Source organism: Hemitrygon akajei, chromosome 3 (assembly GCF_048418815.1).
Source record: "Hemitrygon akajei chromosome 3, sHemAka1.3, whole genome shotgun sequence".
Lineage (NCBI taxonomy): Eukaryota > Metazoa > Chordata > Chondrichthyes > Myliobatiformes > Dasyatidae > Hemitrygon > Hemitrygon akajei.
In genome coordinates this window covers 197,755,969-197,777,990 of record NC_133126.1, presented here as the reverse complement: position 1 = coordinate 197,777,990, position 22,022 = coordinate 197,755,969, and the positions used below count along the sequence as shown (strand labels likewise).

Genomic DNA, 22,022 nt, shown 5'->3' with positions numbered 1-22,022 from the left:
AACTTGTCTCCATTTTCCAACAGGGTGGTGAAGGAAGAGATATCTGATGACAATGCCAGGTTACCCTGCTTCAACGGCCGTGTGGTATCATGGGTGAGTAAATGGTTTCTGATCTTAACAGCAATGTTTAGAGAAACAGGTCATACAATCCCTGCCTGTCAGTATTGTTCTCACTATCAGCATGTCCTATCCCCTTCTCTCCTTCTCCCTCCTATATTCTGAATTTCTTTTCAATTCCATCCAAGTTTCTAATGAATCTAATTGCTCTGTGTTATGTGCCATATATTTAAAGTCCCAGCACTTAGCTACATGAAGAACTCTCCTTGGCATGGAGCTGTAGTGATTAGCAGAGTGCTTTACAGGACTGGCTGTGAGATAAGGGTTCGATTCCTAAGTCTCTGTTAAATCTTTTTGTACTGTGTTATAATCCCAGGAATGAAAAGGTTAATATATGAGGGACATTTGATGGTTCTGGGACTGTACTCACTGGAGTTTAGAAGAATGAGGATGGAGCTCATTGAAACATATCAAATGAATACTGAAAGGCCAAGATAGAGTGAATGTGGGAAGGATGTTTCCTATAATGTGTGAGTCTAGGACCAGAGGGCACAGCCTCTGGACAGAATGATGATTCTTTAAAACAGATGAGGAGGAGTTTGTGTTGCCAGATAGAAGTAAAGCTGTGGAATTCATTGCCACCAATGGCTGTGGAAGCCAAGTCATTGGGTATATTTAAAATGAAGTTTAATAGGTTCTTGAATTAGTAAGGGTGTCAAAGGTTATGGGGAGAAGGAGGGAGAATGGAGTTGAGAGGGGTAATGCATCAGGCTTGATGAAATGATGGAACAGACCCAATGGGTTGAATGGCTTAATTTTGTTCTTGTATCTTATGACCTTTTGGGCAGTACACTCAATGTCACAACGTAAAGAATTTTCCTCTATTTATTTATTTGCTTATTTATCAAGATATTGCGAAACAGCCCTTCTGGCTCTTTGAGCTGTGCTGCCCAGCATCCCTTGATTTAATCCCAGCCCAATCATGCGACAATTAATAATGACCAATTAACCTTCTAACCAGCCTATCTTTGAATACCCGCTCACGGGAAAGGGTTGGGGAGTAAACCTGGAGGATGAATCCGGATCCGGGGTCCTTAAGGCCGTCCTACATTGAGTTCAACACTGATTGGCAATTCCTGTGGTGCCACTGATCTCTGCCGTTCCCTTGGATAGATCAGCTGCGTGGAGAGGGGAGCCTGCTACGTGTGCAACAGCTTGCTCTGTATATTATATGGCCCTGGCTCACGTACAGAATTGTATATCACGTAGACAGCTGGGGCACAGCATCCATGGTTGACCCTGACCGACGGAGGACCTCAAGGCTCAAGAGGGAGCATAATTTTAAGGCAATTGGAGGAAAGTATAGCAGGGAATTTACAGAGGGCCTTTTTTACAGAGTGGTGGGTATGTGGAAGAAATTGCCGGGGGTGGCGGTACAGGCAGATACAAAGACAGTCTTAGATGTACATGGATGTTAGAAAACGGAGGGTTATGTTGGAGGGAAGCATTAGATTGATTTTGGTGTAAGTTAAAGGGTTGGCATTGTGGGCCAAAGAGCCTGTACTATTTATGTTTTATGTATGCATGATACACAACAGACTATTTTGAATTGCAGGTTTCTGGAAAAAATGTGTGATGAATGCTGTTAAAAATACATAATGCTGGAAACACTTTAACACCACCTATATAATCCTCCATTTTCTTCCATCCATATGTTATCCAAGAGTCTCCTAGATATCCCCAATATACCTGTGTGTTGTAATTCAGTGTAATTTTGGTCAGTCAGCATCCGTGAAGCAATTAATGCTGCAGGTTTAGGATCCTTCCTCAATTATGGGTCTCAAACATTAATAGTTTCCCTTACTATAGACGCTGCCTGACCTGCTGAGTGTTTCAAGTATCTTTGTTGTTATTTTAGATTTTCAGCATCTGCACAAGTGTGTTTTTTTTTCAATCTGTTCTGTGAAATTGAAGGATAAGTAAGAGAAGTTTGTCCAGATGCGGCCTGGATTAGAGGGCATGAGGTATAAGGAGAGATTGGAGAATCTTGGATTATAAAAGCAAAAGAGAGAGCATATGATATAGCACAAATTAATGGGAAGTTAGAGGATCTGGGGAATTTTTAAAAACCACCAGAAGGCAACTAAAAAGGTAATAAGAAGAGAGAAGATGAAATATAAAGGTAAGCTAGCCAATAACATAAAAGAGGATAGAAAAATATTTTTCAGATATATAAAGAGTAAAAGAGAGACCAGAGTGGATATCAGACTGATGGAAAACGATGCTGGAGAGGTAGTAATGGGGGCCAAAAAAATGATAGATGAACTCTAGTATTTTGCATCAATCTTTCAAAAATTATTGTACTCTGGCATGGTGCAGAAAGGAAGGCAGCAGAAAGAAAATTATAGACCAGGTAGCCTGATCCCAGTAGTTAGGAAGATATTGGAGTCAATTGTTAAGGATGAGGTTATGAAGTATTTGGTGTCACAGGACAAATTAGGACCAAGTCAGCATGGTTTCCATTATGGAAAACCTTGCCTGATGAACCGGTTGGAATCCTTTGAGGAGATAACGAGTAGGATAGATAAAGGGGGTGCGGTGGATGTTGTATATTTGGACTTGCAGAAGGCTTCTGACAAGGTACCACACATGATGCTGATTAATTACTAAATTAAGAGACCGTGGTGTTACAGGAAAGTTACAGGCATGGCTAGAGCATTGGCTGATTGGTAGGACACTGCGAGCGGGGAAAAAAAGGATCCTTTTCAATCTCATTGAAACCATATAACCATATAACAATTACAACACAGAAACAGCCCATCTCGGCCCTTCTGGTCCGTGCTGAACGCTTACTGTCACGTAGTCCCACTGACCTGCACTCATTCCATAACCCTCCATTCCTTTCCTGTCCATATACCTATCCATTTTTTTTAAAATAACAATATCGAACCAGCCTCTACCACATCTACTGGAAGCTCGTTCCATACAGCTACCACTCTCTGAGTAAGGAAGTTCCCCCTCGTGTTACCCCTAAACTTTTGCCCCCTAACTCTCAACTCATGTCCTCTTGTTTGAATCTCCCCTGCTCTCAATGGAAAAAGCCTATCCAAGTCAACTCTATCTATCCCCCTTATAATTTTAAATACCTCTATCAAGTCCCCCCTCAACCATCAACGCTGCAAAGCATTCAAATGTTGAAGAGCCTGGACAGAGTAGATGTCGAAGAACAACGTATAATCCTCTGTAACTTCCGCCACCTCCTACGTGATCCCACCACCAGCCACACCTTCCCCTCCCCCCCACTCTCGGCTTTCCGCAGGGATCGCTCCCTACGCGACTCCCTTGTTCATTCATCCCCCCCCATCCCTCCCCACGGACCTCCCTCCAGGCACTCATCCCTGCAAACGGAAGAAGTGCTACACCTGCCCCCACACTTCTTCCCTCACCACCATCCCAGGCCCCAGACAGTCCTTTCAGGTGAGGCACCACTTCACCTGCGAGTCAACTGGGGTGATATACTGTATCCGGTGCTCCTGATGTGGCCATTTATACATTGGGGAGACCTGCCGCAGACTGGGAGACCGTTTCGCCGAACACCGGCGCTCAGTCCTCCAGCAGTGGCGAGATCTCCCTGTGGCCACACACTTCAATTCCACAGACCACTCCCACTCCGACATGTCTGTCCATGGCCTCCTCTACCGTCAAGATGAGGTCACACGCAGGTCAATGGAGCAATACCTTATCTCCCGCCTAGGTAGCCTCCTGCCTGCTGGCATGAACATCCAACTCACAGACCTCCGTTGATACCCCTGCCCTCCCTTACCCCCATCCCTATCTATTATTTTAGTCTGGCTCTCTTTCTCTTTTTTCCCCCCTCACTATAATCTCCCCGCAGCCCGACCTTTCTTTCTCTTTTATTTCCCATAATTCTCCACCTTCCCCCTAGCCCATTTCCCTCCAGCCTATCACTTCCCAGCTCTCTACTTCATCCCTCCCCCCACTTCTTATCTCCCCCCTCCACCATCCCATGTTACTTCACTCCTGATGAAGGGTTTCGGCCCGAAACATCGTCACTACCTCCTCCCATAGATGCTGTCTGGCCTGCTGAGTTCTGCCAGCATTTTGTGTTTTTATAAATTTCTCCTCATCTCTGTTCTAAAGGGATGTCCTATTTTTCGGCTGTGTCCTTTGATCCTAGACCCTCCCACTACTGGCAACATCCTCACCATACCTCTCAGTATCCTGTAGTTCTAAAAGCAATTCCCCTCATTCTAAACGCCAGAGAGTACAGGCCCAGAGCAAACAAAAGCTCCTCATAAATTAACCCTTTCATTCCTGGGATCATTCTTGTGAACCTCCTCTGGACCCTTTCAATGCCAGCACATCCTTTCTTAGATAAGGGGCCCAAAACTGCTCACAATACTCGAAGTGCAGTCTGACCAATGCCTTATAAAGTCAACCTTGCTCTTATATTCTAGTCCTCAGATAATACAAAGATTGGTGGAGGGGCAGGTAGATTGGTGGAGGAGTACGGTTCCGCAGGGAACCGTACTCTCTCCGGTCCTGTTCACCCTGTACACATCAGACTTCCAATATAGCTCAGAGTCCTGCCATGTGCAGAAGTTCGCTGATGACACGGCCATAGTGGGGTGTGTCAGGAATGGACAGGAGGAGGAGTATAGGAAACTGATACAGGACTTTGTGATATGGTGCAACTCAAACTACCTGCGTCTCAATATCACCAAGACCAAGGAGATGGTGGTGGACTTTAGGAGATCTAGGCCCCATATGGAGCCAGTGATCATTAATGGAGAACGTGTGGAGCAAGTTAAGACCTACAAGTATCTGGGAGTACAGTTAGACGAGAAGCTTGACTGGACTGCCAACACAGATGCCTTGTGCAGGAAGGCACAGAGTCGAATGTACTTCCTAAGAAGGTTGGCGTCATTCAATGTCTGTAGTGAGATGCTGAAGATGTTCTATAGGTCAGTTGTGGAGAGCGCCCTCTTCTTTGTGGTGGCGTGTTGGGGAGGAAGCATTAAGAAGAGGGACGCCTCACGTCTTAATAAGCTGGTAAGGAAGGCGGGCTCTGTCGTGGGCAAAGTACTGGAGAGTTTAACATCGGTAGCTGAGCGAAGGGCGCTGAGTAGGCTACGGTCAATTATGGATAACTCTGAACATCCTCTACATAGCACCATCCAGAGACAGAGAAGCAGTTTCAGTGACAGGTTACTATCGATGCAATGCTCCTCAGACAGGATGAAGAGGTCAATACTCCCCAATGCCATTAGGCTTTACAATTCTACCGCCAGGACTTAAGAACTTTTTAAAAGCTATTATTAATGCTTTTTGAGACAGTGATTTAGATGCATATCATATTTTTTTACTGAGTTAAGTATTGTATGTAATTAGTTTTGCTACAACAAGTGTATGGGACATTGGAAAAAAAGTTGAATTTCCCCATGGGGATGAATAAAGTATCTATCTATCTATCTATCTATCTATCTATCTATCTAGTGGTGGGGAAACAGGCTGCAGAAGGACTTAGACAGATTAGGAGAATGGGCAAGAAAGTGGCGAATGAAATACAATGTTTAAAAATGCATGGTCATGCACTTTGGTAGAAGAAATAAGTGTGCAGACTAACGGGGAGAAAATCCAAAAATCTGAGATGCAGAGGGACTTGGGAGTCCTTGTGCATAAAGAAAAGATGTGCTGTTATTGGAGAGGGTTCAGAGGAGGCTCACAGGGATGATTCCATGAACGAAAGGGTCACCATACGAGGAACGTTTGACAGCTCTGGGAAATCGGAAGGTTGAGGGGGAATCTCACTGAAACCTTTTGAATGTTGAAAGGCCTAGACTAAGTAGATGTGGAAAGGATGCTCCCCATGTTGGGAGAGACTAGGATAAGAGGGCACATCCACAGGATAGTGGGGCATCCATTTAAAACAGAGATGCGGAGAAATTTCTTTAGCCAGAGGGTGGTGAATTTATGGAATTTATTACCACAGGCAGCTTTGGTGTATTTAAAGCAGAGGTTGATAGGTTCTTGATTGGACATGACATCAAAGTTTACAGAGAGAAGGCTGGGGAGTGAGGCAGGGGAAGGGGAAAAAGGATCAGCCTTGATTGAATGGCAGAGCAGACTCGATGGGCCAAATAGCTTCATTCTACCCCTATGTCTTATGGTCTTCAGTGTGAAAGACACTTGCAGTATGACAGAAATTCGAGTATGCCGGGCCAGATGTGAGTGTAGTTGCTATTCATAAGGAGAAGGTGCTTTTAGAAACTGAAAGGTCTGAAGGTAGATAAGTTACCTGGGCCTGATGGACTACATCCTCGGATTCTGAAAGAGGTGGCTGAAGAGATTGTGGAGGTATTAGTAGCGATCTTTTGAGAATCACTAGTTTCTGGAAAGTGAGGACTGGAGAATTGGAAATAACACTCCACTCTTTAAGAAGGGAGGGAGGCAGAAGAAAGGAAATTATAGACCAGTTGGTCTGACTTCAGTGGTTGGGAAGATGTTTGAGTCCATTATTAAGGATGAGGCTTTGGGGTACTTGGAGGCACATGATAAAATAGGCGAAAGACAGCATGGTTTCCGTAAGCAGCGATCCTGCCTGACAAATCTGTTGAAATTCTTTGGAGTAACAAGCAGGATAGACCAAGGAACGTTATTGAATTTTTTTTTGGATTTTCGGAATGGATTTGACAATGTGCTGCACATGAGGTTGCTAATCAGGATAAGAGCCCATGTAATTACAGGAAAGATATAGCATGGGGAGAAGATTGGCTGTTTGGCAGGAGGGAAAGTGTGCCCCCCGCCAAGGGGGCCTTTTCTTGTGGTTCATCGTCGGGGCCACGTCTTTTTACGTTGTACGTCAACAATGTGGATGACAGAATTGATGGGGGGGAAAGTGGCAGATGGAATACAGTGCAGGGAAGTGTATGGTCATGCACTTTAGTAGAAGGAATAAAGTTGTGGATTATTTTCTAAATGGGGAGAAAATTCAAAAGTCGGGCACAAACTGAACTGGGAGTCCTCTTGCAGGATTGCCTAAAGGTTGACTTGCAGGTTGAGTCAATGGTAAGGAAGGCAAATGCAACGTTAGCATTCATTTGGAGGGGACTAGAATACAAGGGCAAGGATGTGATCCTGAGCCTTTATAACTCTGATGAAACCACACTCAGACTGTTGTGGGCAGTTTTGGGTCTCTTGTCTGAGAAAGGAGGTGTTGCTTGTGGAGGGGGTCTGGAGGAGGTTCACTAGCAGTATCTTGTGAATGAAGGGGTTAATGCATAAGGAAAATTTGATAGTGATGTGCCAGTACCTGATGGATTCTAGAAGAATGAGGGGTGGTTCTGTTGTAATAGATCTGCCATGATGAAATGTTGGAGCAGACTCGATGGGCTGAATGGCCTAATTCTGCTGCTATGTCTTATGGTCTCGTGGGTTATTTCCTCTGCAGAGGTCGAGGCTGAGGGGAGACCTGATGGAAGATTTTAATATTATGAGATACTGAGTAGATAGCCAGGATCCTTTTTCCCAGGGCTGAAAAGGAGATGTGCAGGTGGGTGTCTGGAATGTGCTGCCAGGAGTGATGCAGAAACTCGTAAAACAGAGGCTTTCAAGAGGCTCTTGGATAGGTACATGAATGTGCAGACATGGTGGGATATGGGCATTGTGTATGTAGACGGGATTAGTTTAGTTGGGCATTTTATTTCTTACTTCTAACTTAATTGTTTTGGCACAACATTGTGGGCTGAAGAGCCTGTTCCTATGCTGTACCGTTCTATGCTCTAAATAGCATTTGAGGCACCAAGACAGTCCCTGTTATTCTGTGGTCCGCGGTCTATTGCATTCTTCTGAGGAAGCTGGCAGTGCCTCTATTTGCTACCTCACATGAAAGCACCCCTGCACCACTGAAGAACCCCCCCCCCCCCCCCCCACCCCAGTACACTAGAGTGTGGTCTGGATTTCTGTCCTTGTGTCTCTCCTGCAGTCAGACTCAATCCTCTGTCTCGGAGGTAAGAATGCTTGGGGGGGGTGGGGTGCCACGGTAGAGGAGCAGTTTGCGCAATACTGTGGATAATGCCAACAATTGGAAAATCGGGGTTCAATTCCCACTGACTGTAAAGAGTTTGTACGTTTCTCCATGACTGCATGGATTTCCTCCAGGTACTCCAGCTTCCTCAACACTACCTGCCTCACCACCTATCTTCGTATTGTCCGCAGACTTGTCCACAAAGCCGCCAATTCCATCATCCAAATCATTGATTTATAACACGAGAAAAGCTGTCCCAACACTGACTCCTGCGGAATAAGCAGAATAGGCCCATTTTATTCCCTAGTGGCCAAAGGAACTAGGGTAAAGGATGAACTGAAGGAAATTTATATTAGGCAAGAAACGGTGTTGGATAGACTGTTGAGTCTGAAGGCTGATAAGTCTCCGGGACCTGATGGTCTGCATCCCAGGGTACTTAAAGAGGTGGCTCTAGAAATCGTGGACGCATTGGTAATCATTTTCCAATGTTCTATAGATTCAGGAACAGTTCCTGCTGATTGGAGGGTGGCTAATGTTGTCCCACTTTTCAAGAAAGGAGGGAGAGAGAAAACAGGGAATTATAGACCGGTTAGCCTGACGTCAGTGGTGGGAAAGATGCTGGAGTCAATTATAAAAGAGGAAATTACGACATATTTGGATAGCAGTAGAAGAATCAGTCCGAGTCAGCATGGATTTATGAAGGGAAAATCATGCTTGACTAATCTTCTGGAGTTTTTTGAGGATGTAACAATGAAAATGGACAAGGGAGAGCCAGTGGATGTAGTGTACCTGGACTTCCAGAAAGCTTTTGATAAAGTCCCACATAGGAGATTAGTGGGCAAAATTAGGGCACATGGTATTGGGGGCAGAGTACTGACATGGATTGAAAATTGGCTGGCTGACAGGAAACAAAGAGTTGTGATTAACTGGTCCCTTTCGGAATGGCAGGCTGTGACCAGTGGGGTACCGCAAGGTTTGGTGCTGGGACCACAGCTGTTTATGATATACATTAATGATTTAGATGAAGGGATTAAAAGTAACATTAGCAAATTTGCCGATGACACAAAGCTGGGTGGCAGTGTGAAATGTCAGGAGGATGTTATGAGAATGCAGGGTGACTTGGACAGGTCGGGTGAGTGGGCAAATGTATGGCAGATACAGTTTAATGTGGATAAATGTGAGGTTATCCACTTTGGTGGCAAGAACAGCAAGGCAGATTACTATCTAAATGGAGTCAAGTTAGGAAAAGGGGAAGTACAACGAGATCTAGGTGTTCTTGTACATCAGTCAATGAAAGCAGGCATGCAGGTACAGCAGGCAGTGAAGAAAGCTAATGGCATGCTGGCCTTTATAACAAGAGGAATTGAGTACAGGAGTAAAGAGGTCCTTCTGCAGCTGTACAGGGCCCTGGTGAGACCCCACCTGGAGTATTGTATGCAGTTTTGGTCTCCAAATTTGAGGAAGGACATTCTTGCTATTGAGGGAGTGCAGCGTAGGTTTGCAAGGTTAATTCCCGGAATGGTGGGACTGTCATATGTTGAAAGATTGGAGCGACTGGGCTTGTATACACTGGAATTTAGAAGGATGAGAGGGGATCTGATTGAGGCATATAAGATTATTTAGGGATTGAACACGCTGGAGGCAGGAAGCATGTTCCCGCTGATGGGTGAGTCCAGAACTAGAGGCCACAGTTTAAGAATAAGGGGTAGGCCATTTAGAACAGAGATGCAGAAAAACTTTTTCACCCAGAGAGTGGTGGATATGTGGAATGCTCTGCCCCAGAAGGCAGTGGAGGCCAAGTCTCTGGATGCATTCAAGAGAGAGTTAGATAGAGCTCTTATAGATAGCGGGGTCAAGGGATATGGGGAGAGGGCAGGAACGGGGTACTGATTGTGTATGATCGGCCATGATCACAGTGAATGGCGGTGCTGGCTAGAAGGGCCAAATGGCCTACTCCTGCACCTACTGTCTATTGTCTATTGTCACTCTTTGCCTCCTGCCAGTCAGCCTGTCATCTATCCATATGATGGCCAATCTGCAAAAGCTCTCTTTATGAGCCTAGTTACCTGTGACACAGTTGATGGGAATGTTGTACAGGGTAAGTTAACAAGGAGTGGATTCCTCTGTGAACTAGTATAGAATTCAGGGGCCAACTGGCCTCCGTTGACATAGAAAGGAAATATAGGAATACAGTTACTAGAACTGAACGGGTCGAACTAGTGAAATACAAAGGAACATTCCAACCCTGTAAGGCAGAAAAGCAGTTGTCAATAGAAAGGGGATCAGGTGACAAGTCAACACTCAACCCATCAGCTCAAGTTCCAGTAATCTGTCTTTGTTTTGGATACCTGCTGCTTGACAATTAGTCCTCAATTCATAGAATCAGAAGCCTCCCACGTGAGTCACTTCTCTCCCAAAGCGAGGAGACGCAGCTACTTGCCCGGGTCAACCTGATCACCCACTGCAAACCCATCTAGCCTGCGGGATTACTGTCTCTATGGGGTGGCACAGAGGGCATCTGCCCTATTCTTGCCTGATAACTCCGGTTAACCTGTATAGTGAACTCTGACATAGTTTGTTGAAATGACCATACATTTCAGGGGCGATTGAGGAAGGACGATAATAATCGATTCATAGTACAATAAGCACAGATACAGGCCCTTTGGCCCAATGAGTCCATTCCGACCACGGTGTCCACCCAACTATTCCCAGTTTCCTGCATTTGGCCCATATCCCTCCAAGCCTTGTCCCTCCCTGTACCTGTCCAAGTGGTTCATAAATAATACTCTCTTACCAGCCTGGACTTCCTTCTCTGGCAGCTCATTTTATATACTCTGTTTTAAAATTTAGTCATCAAGTTCCTTTTAGATCTTACTCCTCTCATCCTAAAACTATGCTCCTAAGTTTTGGACTCCCTACCCTGGGGAAAAGGTTTACCACCCACCTTATTTTTGGCTCTCATAATTTTTAATATTTCTGTAAGGTGTTCTTTCATTCTCCTACCTTCCAAGCAATAAAGACCTGGCTTGGCCAACCTCTTCCTACAAATCAGGCCTTGTATGTAGTCCTAGCAACTTCCTTGTAAATCTCTTCTGCACTCTTTCCAGTTTAACTAAACATTTCCTATAACTCGTGACCAGAATGGTAGTGGTACAACAATTGTGTCCTTACCAGTGCCATCTGCAAAATAATATCCCAACTGCTCTAATCAACGCCCTGACTGAAGTCCAGCCTGTCACTTTCAATTAAATTTGTACTTTTACTCTTCGATCTCTCTGTTCCATTAATCCATAGTGCCTATAGCTCAAAGTCCTATGATGGTGTGACTTTCCAAAATGCATCACCTCATACCTACCCATATAGGAATCCATTTGCCACTCCTTGGCCCATTACCCTAACTGATCAAGATCCCCTGGTGATCTTCTTCACCATCAACAACACTTACTAATTGTGTGTCATCTGCAGATTGCTGATCGAGCCTTGTGCATCCCCATCCAGTTTATTAGTGTAAATAACTTAATGTCAAGGGTCCCAACACCAACCCCTGAGGGACACAATGAGATGCTGGCCTCCATTCTGAGAACCAACCTTGAACCACCACCCTCTGCTTTCTAACTCTGAGAAGCAAGAGGTTCCATCGATGCTGGAAATCTCGAGTGACACACACAAAATGCTGGAGGAGTTCAGCGGGTCAGGCAGCATCTATGGAGAGGAATAAATAGTCAAGGTTTTGGACTGTGGACTGTCATCAGTACTGGAAGGGAAGGAGGTGGAATCTAGGATAAGAAGGTGGGGGGAGAGAAAAGGAGTACAAGCTGGCGGGTTATAGTTGAAACCAGGTGGGGGGGGGGTGTTGTGTGAAGGGTAAAACTGGGAGGTGACAGGTGAAAGAGGTAAAGGGCTGAAGAAGGAGGAGTTTGATAGGAGAGGACAGTGAAGTAAGAGGAAGGAGGTGGGAAATTATGGGTTTCCTCCAGGTGCTCCAGTTTCCTCCCACATTCCAAAGACATGGGTTAGGCTGAGGAAGTTGTGGGAATGCAGTGTTGGTGATGGAAACACTGTGACACTTGTGGGCTGCCCCCAGCACATCCTCGGGCTGCGTTGGTTTTGACGCAAATGACTCGTTTCACTGTATATTTTGATGTACGTGCGGCAGATAAAGCTCATCTTTAACACAAGAGATTCTGCAGATGCTGGAAATCCAGAGCAACACACACAAAATGCTGCAGGAACTTGGCATGTCAGGCAGCATCTCTGGAAAAGAGTAAATGGTCAATATTTCAGGCCAAGGCATCTTCGTATCTGCAGTTTGTAGTCATTTGCACATTGATTCTTTGTCCTTTCTTGAGTGGGTTTTTCATTGATTCTTTTGTGTTCCTTTGTATTCACTGTGAATGCCCTCAAGAAAATGGATCTCAGGGTGGTAAATGATGACATATAGGTACTTTGATAGGTTTACTTTGAACTGTACTGTTAAATCAGGGGAGAGCATGGAACCAGAAACGGGGAGGAGTTCAGAGCAGAGAGAGGGAGGAGCCAATCACAGGGGGGTTTGTTAGAACAGGGATGAGAGCTTTTGGTCTGAGGCGTTTTTGGGCTGGAAGCCAAGATAGGTAAGCGAGTACATCTGAACAGGAACTACGAGTTAATCAGCAGATGTTTGTCAAAGGCAGAAGATATAAATCATGGAACAATCCTGCACACAAGGAAGCCATATGGCCCTATCAAGTCAGTGTTGGCTCTCAGAGAGAGCCAATCAATCAATTTTCTGCCTCTTTCCACCTCTCCTTCTAATGCTTTTCCCTCTAGCTTATTATCAGATTTCTTTTGGAAGCTGCCATTGCAGCTGTTTCCAATCCCTTTCGGGCCAGATCACAATGCTGCACTGTGAAAAGTGAGTTTAAAGCAGTGAACGGTATGTGTGACTTTCCCGGATTTTACAGTCATCCCTGTGGGCATCAGTCAGACCACACTTGCGTATTGGGGAGTAATTGTGGGCCCCTTATCTAAGAAAGGTTGTGTGGGCATCTGGGAGGGTCATTCACAAGAATGATCCCGAGTATGAAAATGCACGAGGAGCATTTGATGGCTTTGAGTCTGTACTTGCTGGAGTTTAGATGATTGGGGGGTGGGGAGTGGAATCTCATTGAAACCTGTCGATTATTGAAAAGTCTAGATGAGGGGTTCCCAAATGTTTTTATGTCATGCACTAATATGATTAAGTCAGGGTTTGGTGGACCCCAGGTTGAGTACCCCTGGCCTAGATAGAGTGGATGTTGAGAGGATGTCTCCTACAGTGGTGGAGTCTAGGGCCACAGGCTGTAGTCTCAGTATAGAAGGAACAGAGAAAAGGAGGAATTTCATTAGCTCGAGGATGGCGAATCTGTGGAATTTAGTTGTGGAGGCCAGGTCATTGGCCGAGGTTTACGGGTTGTTGATTAGGAAGAGCATCAAAGGTTATGGGGAGAAAGCTGGAGAATGGGGTTAAAAGAGATAATAAATCATGACAGAATAGCCTAATTCTGCTCACTTGTGGTTTTATGGTCTATTTCTTTTTACAAGAGGATACTCCAAATCATTTGTATTGTTTCAAGTATAGATACGTGCATGTAAGCTGGCAATTTGTACAAAGTAGATACGCTTTTGAATTAATTCGGAGATAAGGGGAGTCACTGGGAATAGCAGAGCAACTGAATGGGCTGAATGGCCTAATTCTGCTTCTGTGTCTAATGGTCATGTGGTCCGTAAATGAAAGGCCTCACTCCTTTGCTTCTCTGTCTGAGTCTGTGTGTGTGTATCTGTCAGACCTCATCTTAATTTTGGATGCTCATTTGAACTTTCAGAACAACTCCATCTCCAAGTCAACCTACATGACTGAAGTCCCTCATCTCCAGCACCTTCCCTGTGCTATCTCCAACTCTGGGAATCTGTTCTCAGATTGTTCAGAAATCCTGCTCCCTTTAAACTCACCAGCGTCCAGTTTCTTTGGCTCTGGGAATGTGTTCTTGGATTGTTCGGGAATCTTTCTCAGATTGGTTAGAAATCCTGCTCCGTTTAAACTCACCTGAGCCCAGCTTCTAATGCTCTTTCTAGCTTCACCTTGTTCACAATTCAACTTTATAACATGTGAAGAAGTGAAGCGCAGTGGCACAGTAATGTACTGGTTAGTGTATCACTATTTGCCAGCAACCCGGATTCAGTTTCCGCCACTGTCTGTAAGGAGTTTGTACGTACGCCCCATGACTGTTTTTGGTTCTTGGTTGGTGCGACTGTAACGAAACCCAATTTCCCTCGGGGATAGTATGTCTGTCTGTGTGGGTTACCTCTGGGTGCTCCGGTTTCCTCCCACTGTCCAAACACAGATGGGTTAGTTAATAAGTCACACGAGTGTTATTGGATGGCATAAGTTCGTTGGACCAGAAGGGCCCGTTACCGTGCTGTATCTCTAAGTTAAACATTTACATGGGTAGGTCCTGCTTAGAGACCACCAGAAGCCAGAGGTGCGTAGATGTTCAGTGAGAGCACACGATACCATAGCAGTTAGCGTAACACTTTACAGAGATTGGGTTCAATTCCGCCAGTGTGTTGGTTCATCCTGTGACCACATGGGTTTCCTCTGGGTGCTCCGGTGTCCTCCGCCTTCCAAAGACGTACAGATACTGCTGTATCTCTAAACTAAAACTAACACTCACCACCTGGCTCAGGGACAGCTTCTACCCCATTGTTATAGAATGGTCCTCGAGTTCAACCAGATGCACTGTTGACCGTGGTATTCTTCAAAACATGAGTGATTGGTAAGTTTGAGCATTGAGGTGTCAGTAAAATGACATTATTTAATAATATTTGTATACTTGCAGTCTGTCAGAAGTTCTTTGTGTCAGTCAGCTATCTGTAGAATATGGAACAGCCAATGGTGCAGACAGGTGGAGTCTCTTTGACCCACGACTTCTGGGCAGATGGTGATACCATGTTAAAGTAAACCTTTCTGCCTCTATATGATCTATACCTCTCCATTCCCTGCCTGTCCATTTTCATTGTCACATGTACTGAGATACAATGACAGCTTGTTTTGCTGTTCAGATCTACCATCACATTCTGTGGTGTACAGGTTGGAGAGGCCTACCCCAGGAGTCCTGGCTATTGACTGCAGCCTAGTGAAATCTGGCAACATCATGTCAGGCATGAACAAGGACTATAAGATGTAGGAATTAGGCCAGTCGTCCTATCGAGCCTTCTCCATCATTCAATCATGGCTGATTTATTTTTCCTCTTCACCCCATTTTCCTGCATTCCACCCATAACCTTTGACACCCTAATTCATCAAGAGCCTATCAACTTCTGCTTTAAATCTACCCACTGGCAGTGAATCCCACAGATTCACTATTCTCTGGCTGAAGAAATTCCTCCCCATCTCTGTTCTAAAGGTCGTCCTTGATTTCTGACTCTGTGTCCTCTGGTCCAAGGCTCTTCCATTATGAGAAACATCCTCTCCACATCCACTTTATCTAAGCCTTTTAATATTTGGTGGGTTTCAGTAAGATTCCATCCCCCCCCCCCCCCCACCACCACCACCCCTCTCATTATTTCCTCCCTCGCCCTTCTCTGCTACTTTATCTCTATTCCAGTTGGGATCAAGTATCTCAGACATGAAATGATGAAGCAGTTTCAGCGACAGGTTACTGTCGATGCAATGCTCCTCAGACAGGATGAAGAGGTCAATACTCCCCAATGCCATTAGGCTTTACAATTCAACTGCCAGGACTTAAGAACTTTTTTTTTAAAGCTATTATTAATGCTTTTTGAGTTAGTGATTTAGATGCATATCATATTATTACTGAGTTAAGTATTGTATGTAATGAGTTTTTGCTACAACAAGTGTATGGGACATTGGAAAAAATGTTGAATTTCCCCATGGGGATGAATAAAGTATCTATCTATCTATCTATCTATCTATCTATCTATCTATCTATCTATCTATCTATCTATCTATCTATCTATCTATCTATCTATCTATCTATCTATCTATCTATCTATCTATCTATCTATCTATCTATCTATCTATCTATCTATCTATCTATCTATCTATCTATCTATCTATCTATCTATCTATCTATCTATCTATCTATCTATCTATCTCTGCCTGACCTATGAGTATTTCCATTAATTTCTGTTTTTGTTTTGGGTTTCCAGCATCTGCAGTCTTTATTTTACATTTTTATTTGTTTAAGATTATTTAATGTCATTTCCAGTATACGTGTAATGGAGAATGAAATAATCGCAATTCCAGATCTGATGCAGCACAAAAAAAATCCGCAAAAGATAAAGAACACAATTATAGAAAAGCACAATAAAATAATATAGCCAAGGTGCTTGACTTTTGCACTGTACTGTCGTAATGGTAGGTATCGCACTGTACTGCTGCCAGCCCGGCATCCTTCTCTGCCCCTGTCCCACACTCCTCCCTCGGCACTTCACCCTCACCATTCCCAACACCCTTTGCTCCTGCCAGGTTTACAAATACTCTCTCCTCTATGTTGACAAATACAGTACTGTTCAAAAGTCTTAGGCACCCTAGCTGTGTATATGTGCCTAAGACTTTTGCACAATACTGTACATGGTTTGATCGTATGTCCATTAAGTGACAGTAGGCCCAGGAGTGTCTGTACATAAGGTGACTCCGACAGGAACTGATGAAGTAGTGATGGTTGGTGGTTGTGCTGGGTTGGTTAATAGGTGCAAGTGTAGATCGGCCTCACTGCTTGGGGAAAGTAACTGTTTTTGAGTCTGGTGGTCCTGGTGTGGATGCCACGTAGCCTCCTCCCTGATGGGAGTGGGACAGACAGTCCATGAGCAGGGTGGGTGGGATCCTTCATGATGTTACCAGTCCTTTTCCATCTCTTTTCTGTACATATGTCCTTGATGGTGGGTAGACTGGTGCCGGCGATGATTTGGACAGTTTTGACTACCGATTGTAGAGCTTTGCTGTCTGTTGCAGCGCACTTTCCGGACCATGCAGTGATGCAGCATGGTAGGATGCTCTCTACTGCGCATCTATAAAAGGACGTGAGTATAGATGTGAATAGTCCAACTCTCCGTCCCCCTCAGCAGAGGCATCAGCTTTTCTGATTGTGCATGTTACAGTGATTTTTTTGGGTTTCGGTCATTTACATTTAGCAAATGGCTTTAGCTACCAGTCTTCTCCCTTTGAATATGTGTTGTGAATTTTATTTGGAGTGCCCGTCTGAACAATGGGTTCCTAAAAGCTGTGAATCTCAGACCAGTCAATGCTGATTAAAATTTACTTGGATGTCTATGGTGTGTATGCAACGAGGGAGGTGTGAAGTTTGTATGCAGTTTCAAAGAAAGCATTGTCTGTACTTTGTAATATGGAATTGTCCTTTAAGTTTAGCAGATAAAATACCAAGTAAGTGTATTGTGGATTTAAAAGCTGTGAGTCCCACTGCAAATGATGCTGACGTCTGTGATATGGATACGAATCAGGAGGCATGAAGGTTGTATGTGGTTTCAAAGAAAGCATTGTCCATACGTAATAAATATGGAGTCGTCCTTTGATGTTTGGCATATAAAATATCGAGCCCCACGTTGGGCCAGCAGACCTTCCCACTGAAAGCATCTCCATATGATGCCCGCTGTACCTGGTTTTGTCAAGTAAAGAAGCTGTTTTATATCTACCAGTAATTTTCTCCAGCAATTTCACTCATTTCAATTTCAGCATTGGAGAATGTGTCTGGGACCATGAGAGGCGGATATAAGATGTTGGCTAGCTTGGTACAGCAGTGATATCTCAGCTTGTGTCACATATGCAGGCTTATGTAAACCGATCATTAATTTAACCACACTTACAAACTGGGCGGGGGGGGGGGGGCACGGTAGCACAGTGGTTACACCTTACAGCACCATCGGTAGGATAATCCGGGTTCCATTCCCGCCGATGTCTGTATGTCTCCCCTTGACCGTGTGGGTTTTTGTCGGGTGCTGCGGATTGCCTTCCGCACTCCAAAGACGTACTGATTAGGGTTAATAAGTTGTGGGCATCCGCACCGGACTTTGAGCCAAGTGGTCCGGGTCGAATTTGACCAGCTCCTTGCACACATTCCAACCATGCTGAGTTGAGCGTTGAGCTAGCAACTTGACCTCGTAAAACAGAAACAGCAAGGTTGCTTCCCGAAGCACCACGAAACATGGCTGCCCCCAACAGGAACCTCAGACGGTGTTGGTTGTTGATGTAAATGATACATTTCACTGTTTTGATGTTTATTGAAAGTGGCATCACAAGTAGATCAGCTCGTAATGTAAGCTTTCGGCACCCCATCGGCCACCTTAGTACTGAAGTATATTGAGCACAGGAGATGGGATGTTATGTTGAAGTTGTGTAAGATGTTGGTGAGGCCTAATTTGGAGTATTGTATGTAGTTTTGGTTACCTACCTGCAGGAAAGAAGTAAATAAAATTGAAAGAGTACCAAGAAAATTTACAAGGATGGATCTGGAGGACTGAGTTGTCAGGAAAGATTGAATAGGTTAGGACTTTATTCCCTTGATGCACCATCAATAACTCACGCTGAGACTTAGGAAGTGAGATATCGGCTTTTATTGACTGAAGAACAACACTACATCCTGGGAAAATGAAGGAGAGCAGCAGACCACAGTCGCCTTTATACAGGGGTCTGTGGGAGGAGCCACAGGAGCAGTCAGCAGGGTCTGTGGGAGGAGCCACAGGAGCAGTCAGACAGGTATATCTAGTTCACCACATCCCTAAAAAATGTAGAAGATTGAGGGGAGATTTGACAGACGTATACAAAATTATAAAGGATATAGATGGGGTAGATGCAAGCAAGATTTTTCCACTGAGGTTGGGTGAGTCTAAAGCGAGAGATGATAGTTTGTGTGAAAGGTGAAATATTTAAGGGGAACATGAAGGGAAACTTCTTCACACAGAGTGTGGAATGAACTGCCAGCGGACGTGGATGCAATTTTAATTTCACCATTGAAGAGATGTTTGGATCAGTACATGGACGTGAGGGGTATGCAGGGCTATGGTGTGGGTGCAGGTCGACGGGACTAGGCTGCTTAAATGGTTCAGCATGGACTTCACAGGCCGAAGGGCTTGTTTCTGCGCTGTAGTTTTCTAAGACTCTTATGTTGCAAATAAAGTTAATCTTTAACCTTTATGTGACCATTGTAACCTTGACGTTACTAATTACCTGAATTTAAATACGTACCTTCCTAATCTGGCTGGTTTGAACTTGTGTCTCTGGCTCAGTGAATGCGTGTCTGGATATTAAATACACAACTTCACCATTACGCCACCATGCTGTGTGTGCAATAAATGTGTCATGGTTAGCACTTAAAGATCGGGATGTGATTTAGTGGGTTCTTTGTAAATAAAAGTCAACTTGAAGGCTATCACACACAGTATTCTTGCCCTCTGGCATTTTACTGCGCCCCCGGCACTATCCTAAGACTGCTGGTCGCTTACACACAGTACAGCACATTTCACTGTATGGTTTGTCATTTTTGCAATGTCAATGTGCAATTTGACATATATAGGTAATCAGCCCTAAAGAAGGGTCTCGGCCTGAAACGTCAATCGCTTATTCATTTCCACAGACGCTGCCTGCCTGCCAGAAGGGGTTCCTCCAGCATTTTGTGTGTGTCGCCTAGGTCACCTTGCACCATTTTGAGGAGCAGCTCCAAAACACCGTTGAACGTTGCAACATCCTCCAGTCAGCTCCGAGCTTTATTGTCCTGTGCTTCTCCTCTCTTGCAGCTGGTGTCAGCCGAGGGTTCCCACTCGGACTCGGGGTCCATGTGCGCGGACACCCAGTCGGATCTGCCGCCCCCCATCGAGAGGACGGGAGGAATCGGAGACTCAAGACCCCCCTCCTTCCAGTAAGTACATTGGGAAGTGTGCTCTGTGTTAAGAGGGCCGACTCTGGCATGCAGTAGGAGGACGCTGTTCACCCTCTTGAACCAGTTCCAACATTCAATGAGCTGATGATTATCCTGAAATATCACCTGAGATTTGTTGTTTTGCAGCAGCAAAGACATAAAATAAAGCTGTGGTTTTATAAGCCATTAGTCAGACCACATTTGGAATATTCTGAGCAGTTTTGGGCCCCTTATCTGAGAAATGATCTACTATGATTGGAGAGGGTCCAGAGGAGAATGATCTCAGGGATGAAAAAGTTAACGTATGAAGAGCGTCTGATGGCTCTGGGTGACTCACTGGAATTTAGAATAATGAGATGGGTTCTCATTGAAACCTATCGAATAATGAAAAGCTTGAATAGAGTGGATGTGGAGAGGATTTTTCAAATAGTTGGGGAGTCTAGGACCGGAGAGCACAGCCTCAAGGCAAGGATGTCCCTTTAGAATAGAGAGGAGGAGGAGTTTCTTTCACCAGAGGGTAGTGAGTCAGTGGAATTCATTGTCATAGTCAACTGTGGAGTCCAAGTCACTGGTTATATTTAAAGCAGAGTTTGGAATCACTTTTAAGGACTCTACAATTCATGTTCTTGATATTTATTGCTTATTTATTTATTATTATTTTTTCTTTTTGTATTTTTATAGTTTGTTGTCTTTTGCACACTGGTTGTTTTCCTGTCTTTGTGATGTGGGATTTGTCATTGATTCTATTGTATTTAGTGAGAACGCCCACAAGAAAATGAATCTCAGGGTAGTATATAGTGACATATATGTACTTTGATAATAAATTTACTTTAACTTTGAGGTTCTTGATTAGTCAGGCCATCGAAAGGTACAGGGAGAAGGCAGAAGAATGGGATTGAAAGGGAAAATAAATCAGCCATGATGGAATGGTGGAGCAGACTTGGTGGACTGAATGGCTTAATTCTGCTCCTGTGTCGTATGGTCTTACACTATATATTTCATAATATATAGTAATAAAAAAAAGATTAAAGAAGTAGTGTTGATGGGCTCATGGACCATTCAGAAATCTGATGGTGGAGGGGAAGAAATTAAGTTTGGCTTCTGTAGCTTCTCCCCGATGGTGGTAAAGAGAACAGGGCACGTTCTGAATGACGAGGGTCCTTAGAGATGGATGCTGCCTCCTTGAACTGATTCCTGTTAATCTGTGTGTTTATAACAAAAATGTATCAAACACAGGTTTAGAATTGAACCAGTATCAAAAGCCATTTACAGAAAATATTTCTTAATTGCTGCTGGCGGGGGGTGGGGGGGATGGTGTTCAAAGATCCAATTTAATGTCAGAGAAATGTATACAATAGCCAGGGCATCAAAGGGTATGAGCTGAAAGCAGTGGAATGGGGATGACTGGAAGAATTGGATCTGCCCATGATTGAATGGCAGAACAAACTCGATGGGCTGAATGGTCTACTTCTCCTCCCATATCTTATGGTCTTATATACATCCTGAAATGCTTTCTCTTTGCACACATCCACGAGAACAGACAAGTGCCCCAGAGAATGAACAATAGTTAAAACGTACAAACCCCAAAGTCCCCCCCCCAGCTCCCCTCCCTCCCACACGTGGCAGCAAGCAATGATGCCCCCTCCCCCCTACTAGCAAAAAAAAAGCATCTGTACTCGCCACCAAGCGTGAGCAGAGCAGTAGCAAAGACACAGACTTGCAGTTACCCCAAAGACTTCGTGTTTTACCCGGCATTCAGCGTACCACAGGCTCTCTCTCTCCCTAATAAGGGAGAAGGAGGTGTCTCTGATTTTCCCAGTGAGCAGGGAGACCTAACAAACTACTCGCTGGTTTACGATGTTAAAAGTCCGTTAAGCTGCTTTTTCCAAGCTCTGTTCCCAAAGATCTCAAAGATCCTGGGGCTTTGGACACACAGCTGTAGATTTTCAGACTCTGCCGATGACATATGGGTCTCCTGCCGTGACACCAACTCTCGATCCGCCCGT

The 22,022-nt window shown here is 44.5% G+C and overlaps 1 protein-coding gene across 2 annotated transcripts in view; it reads left to right on the top strand.

Annotated features, from left to right (window-relative positions):
- dvl3b (dishevelled segment polarity protein 3b) overlaps positions 1–22,022 on the top strand; it is a 167,290-nt gene that overhangs the window by 49,397 nt on the left and 95,871 nt on the right. For both annotated transcript variants that reach the window (XM_073041678.1, XM_073041676.1), the window contains exons 2-3: positions 24–93; positions 19,895–20,016. In XM_073041678.1, the coding sequence (XP_072897779.1) occupies positions 24–93; positions 19,895–20,016 (192 nt within the window). The remainder of the gene's footprint in view (positions 1–23; positions 94–19,894; positions 20,017–22,022) is intronic.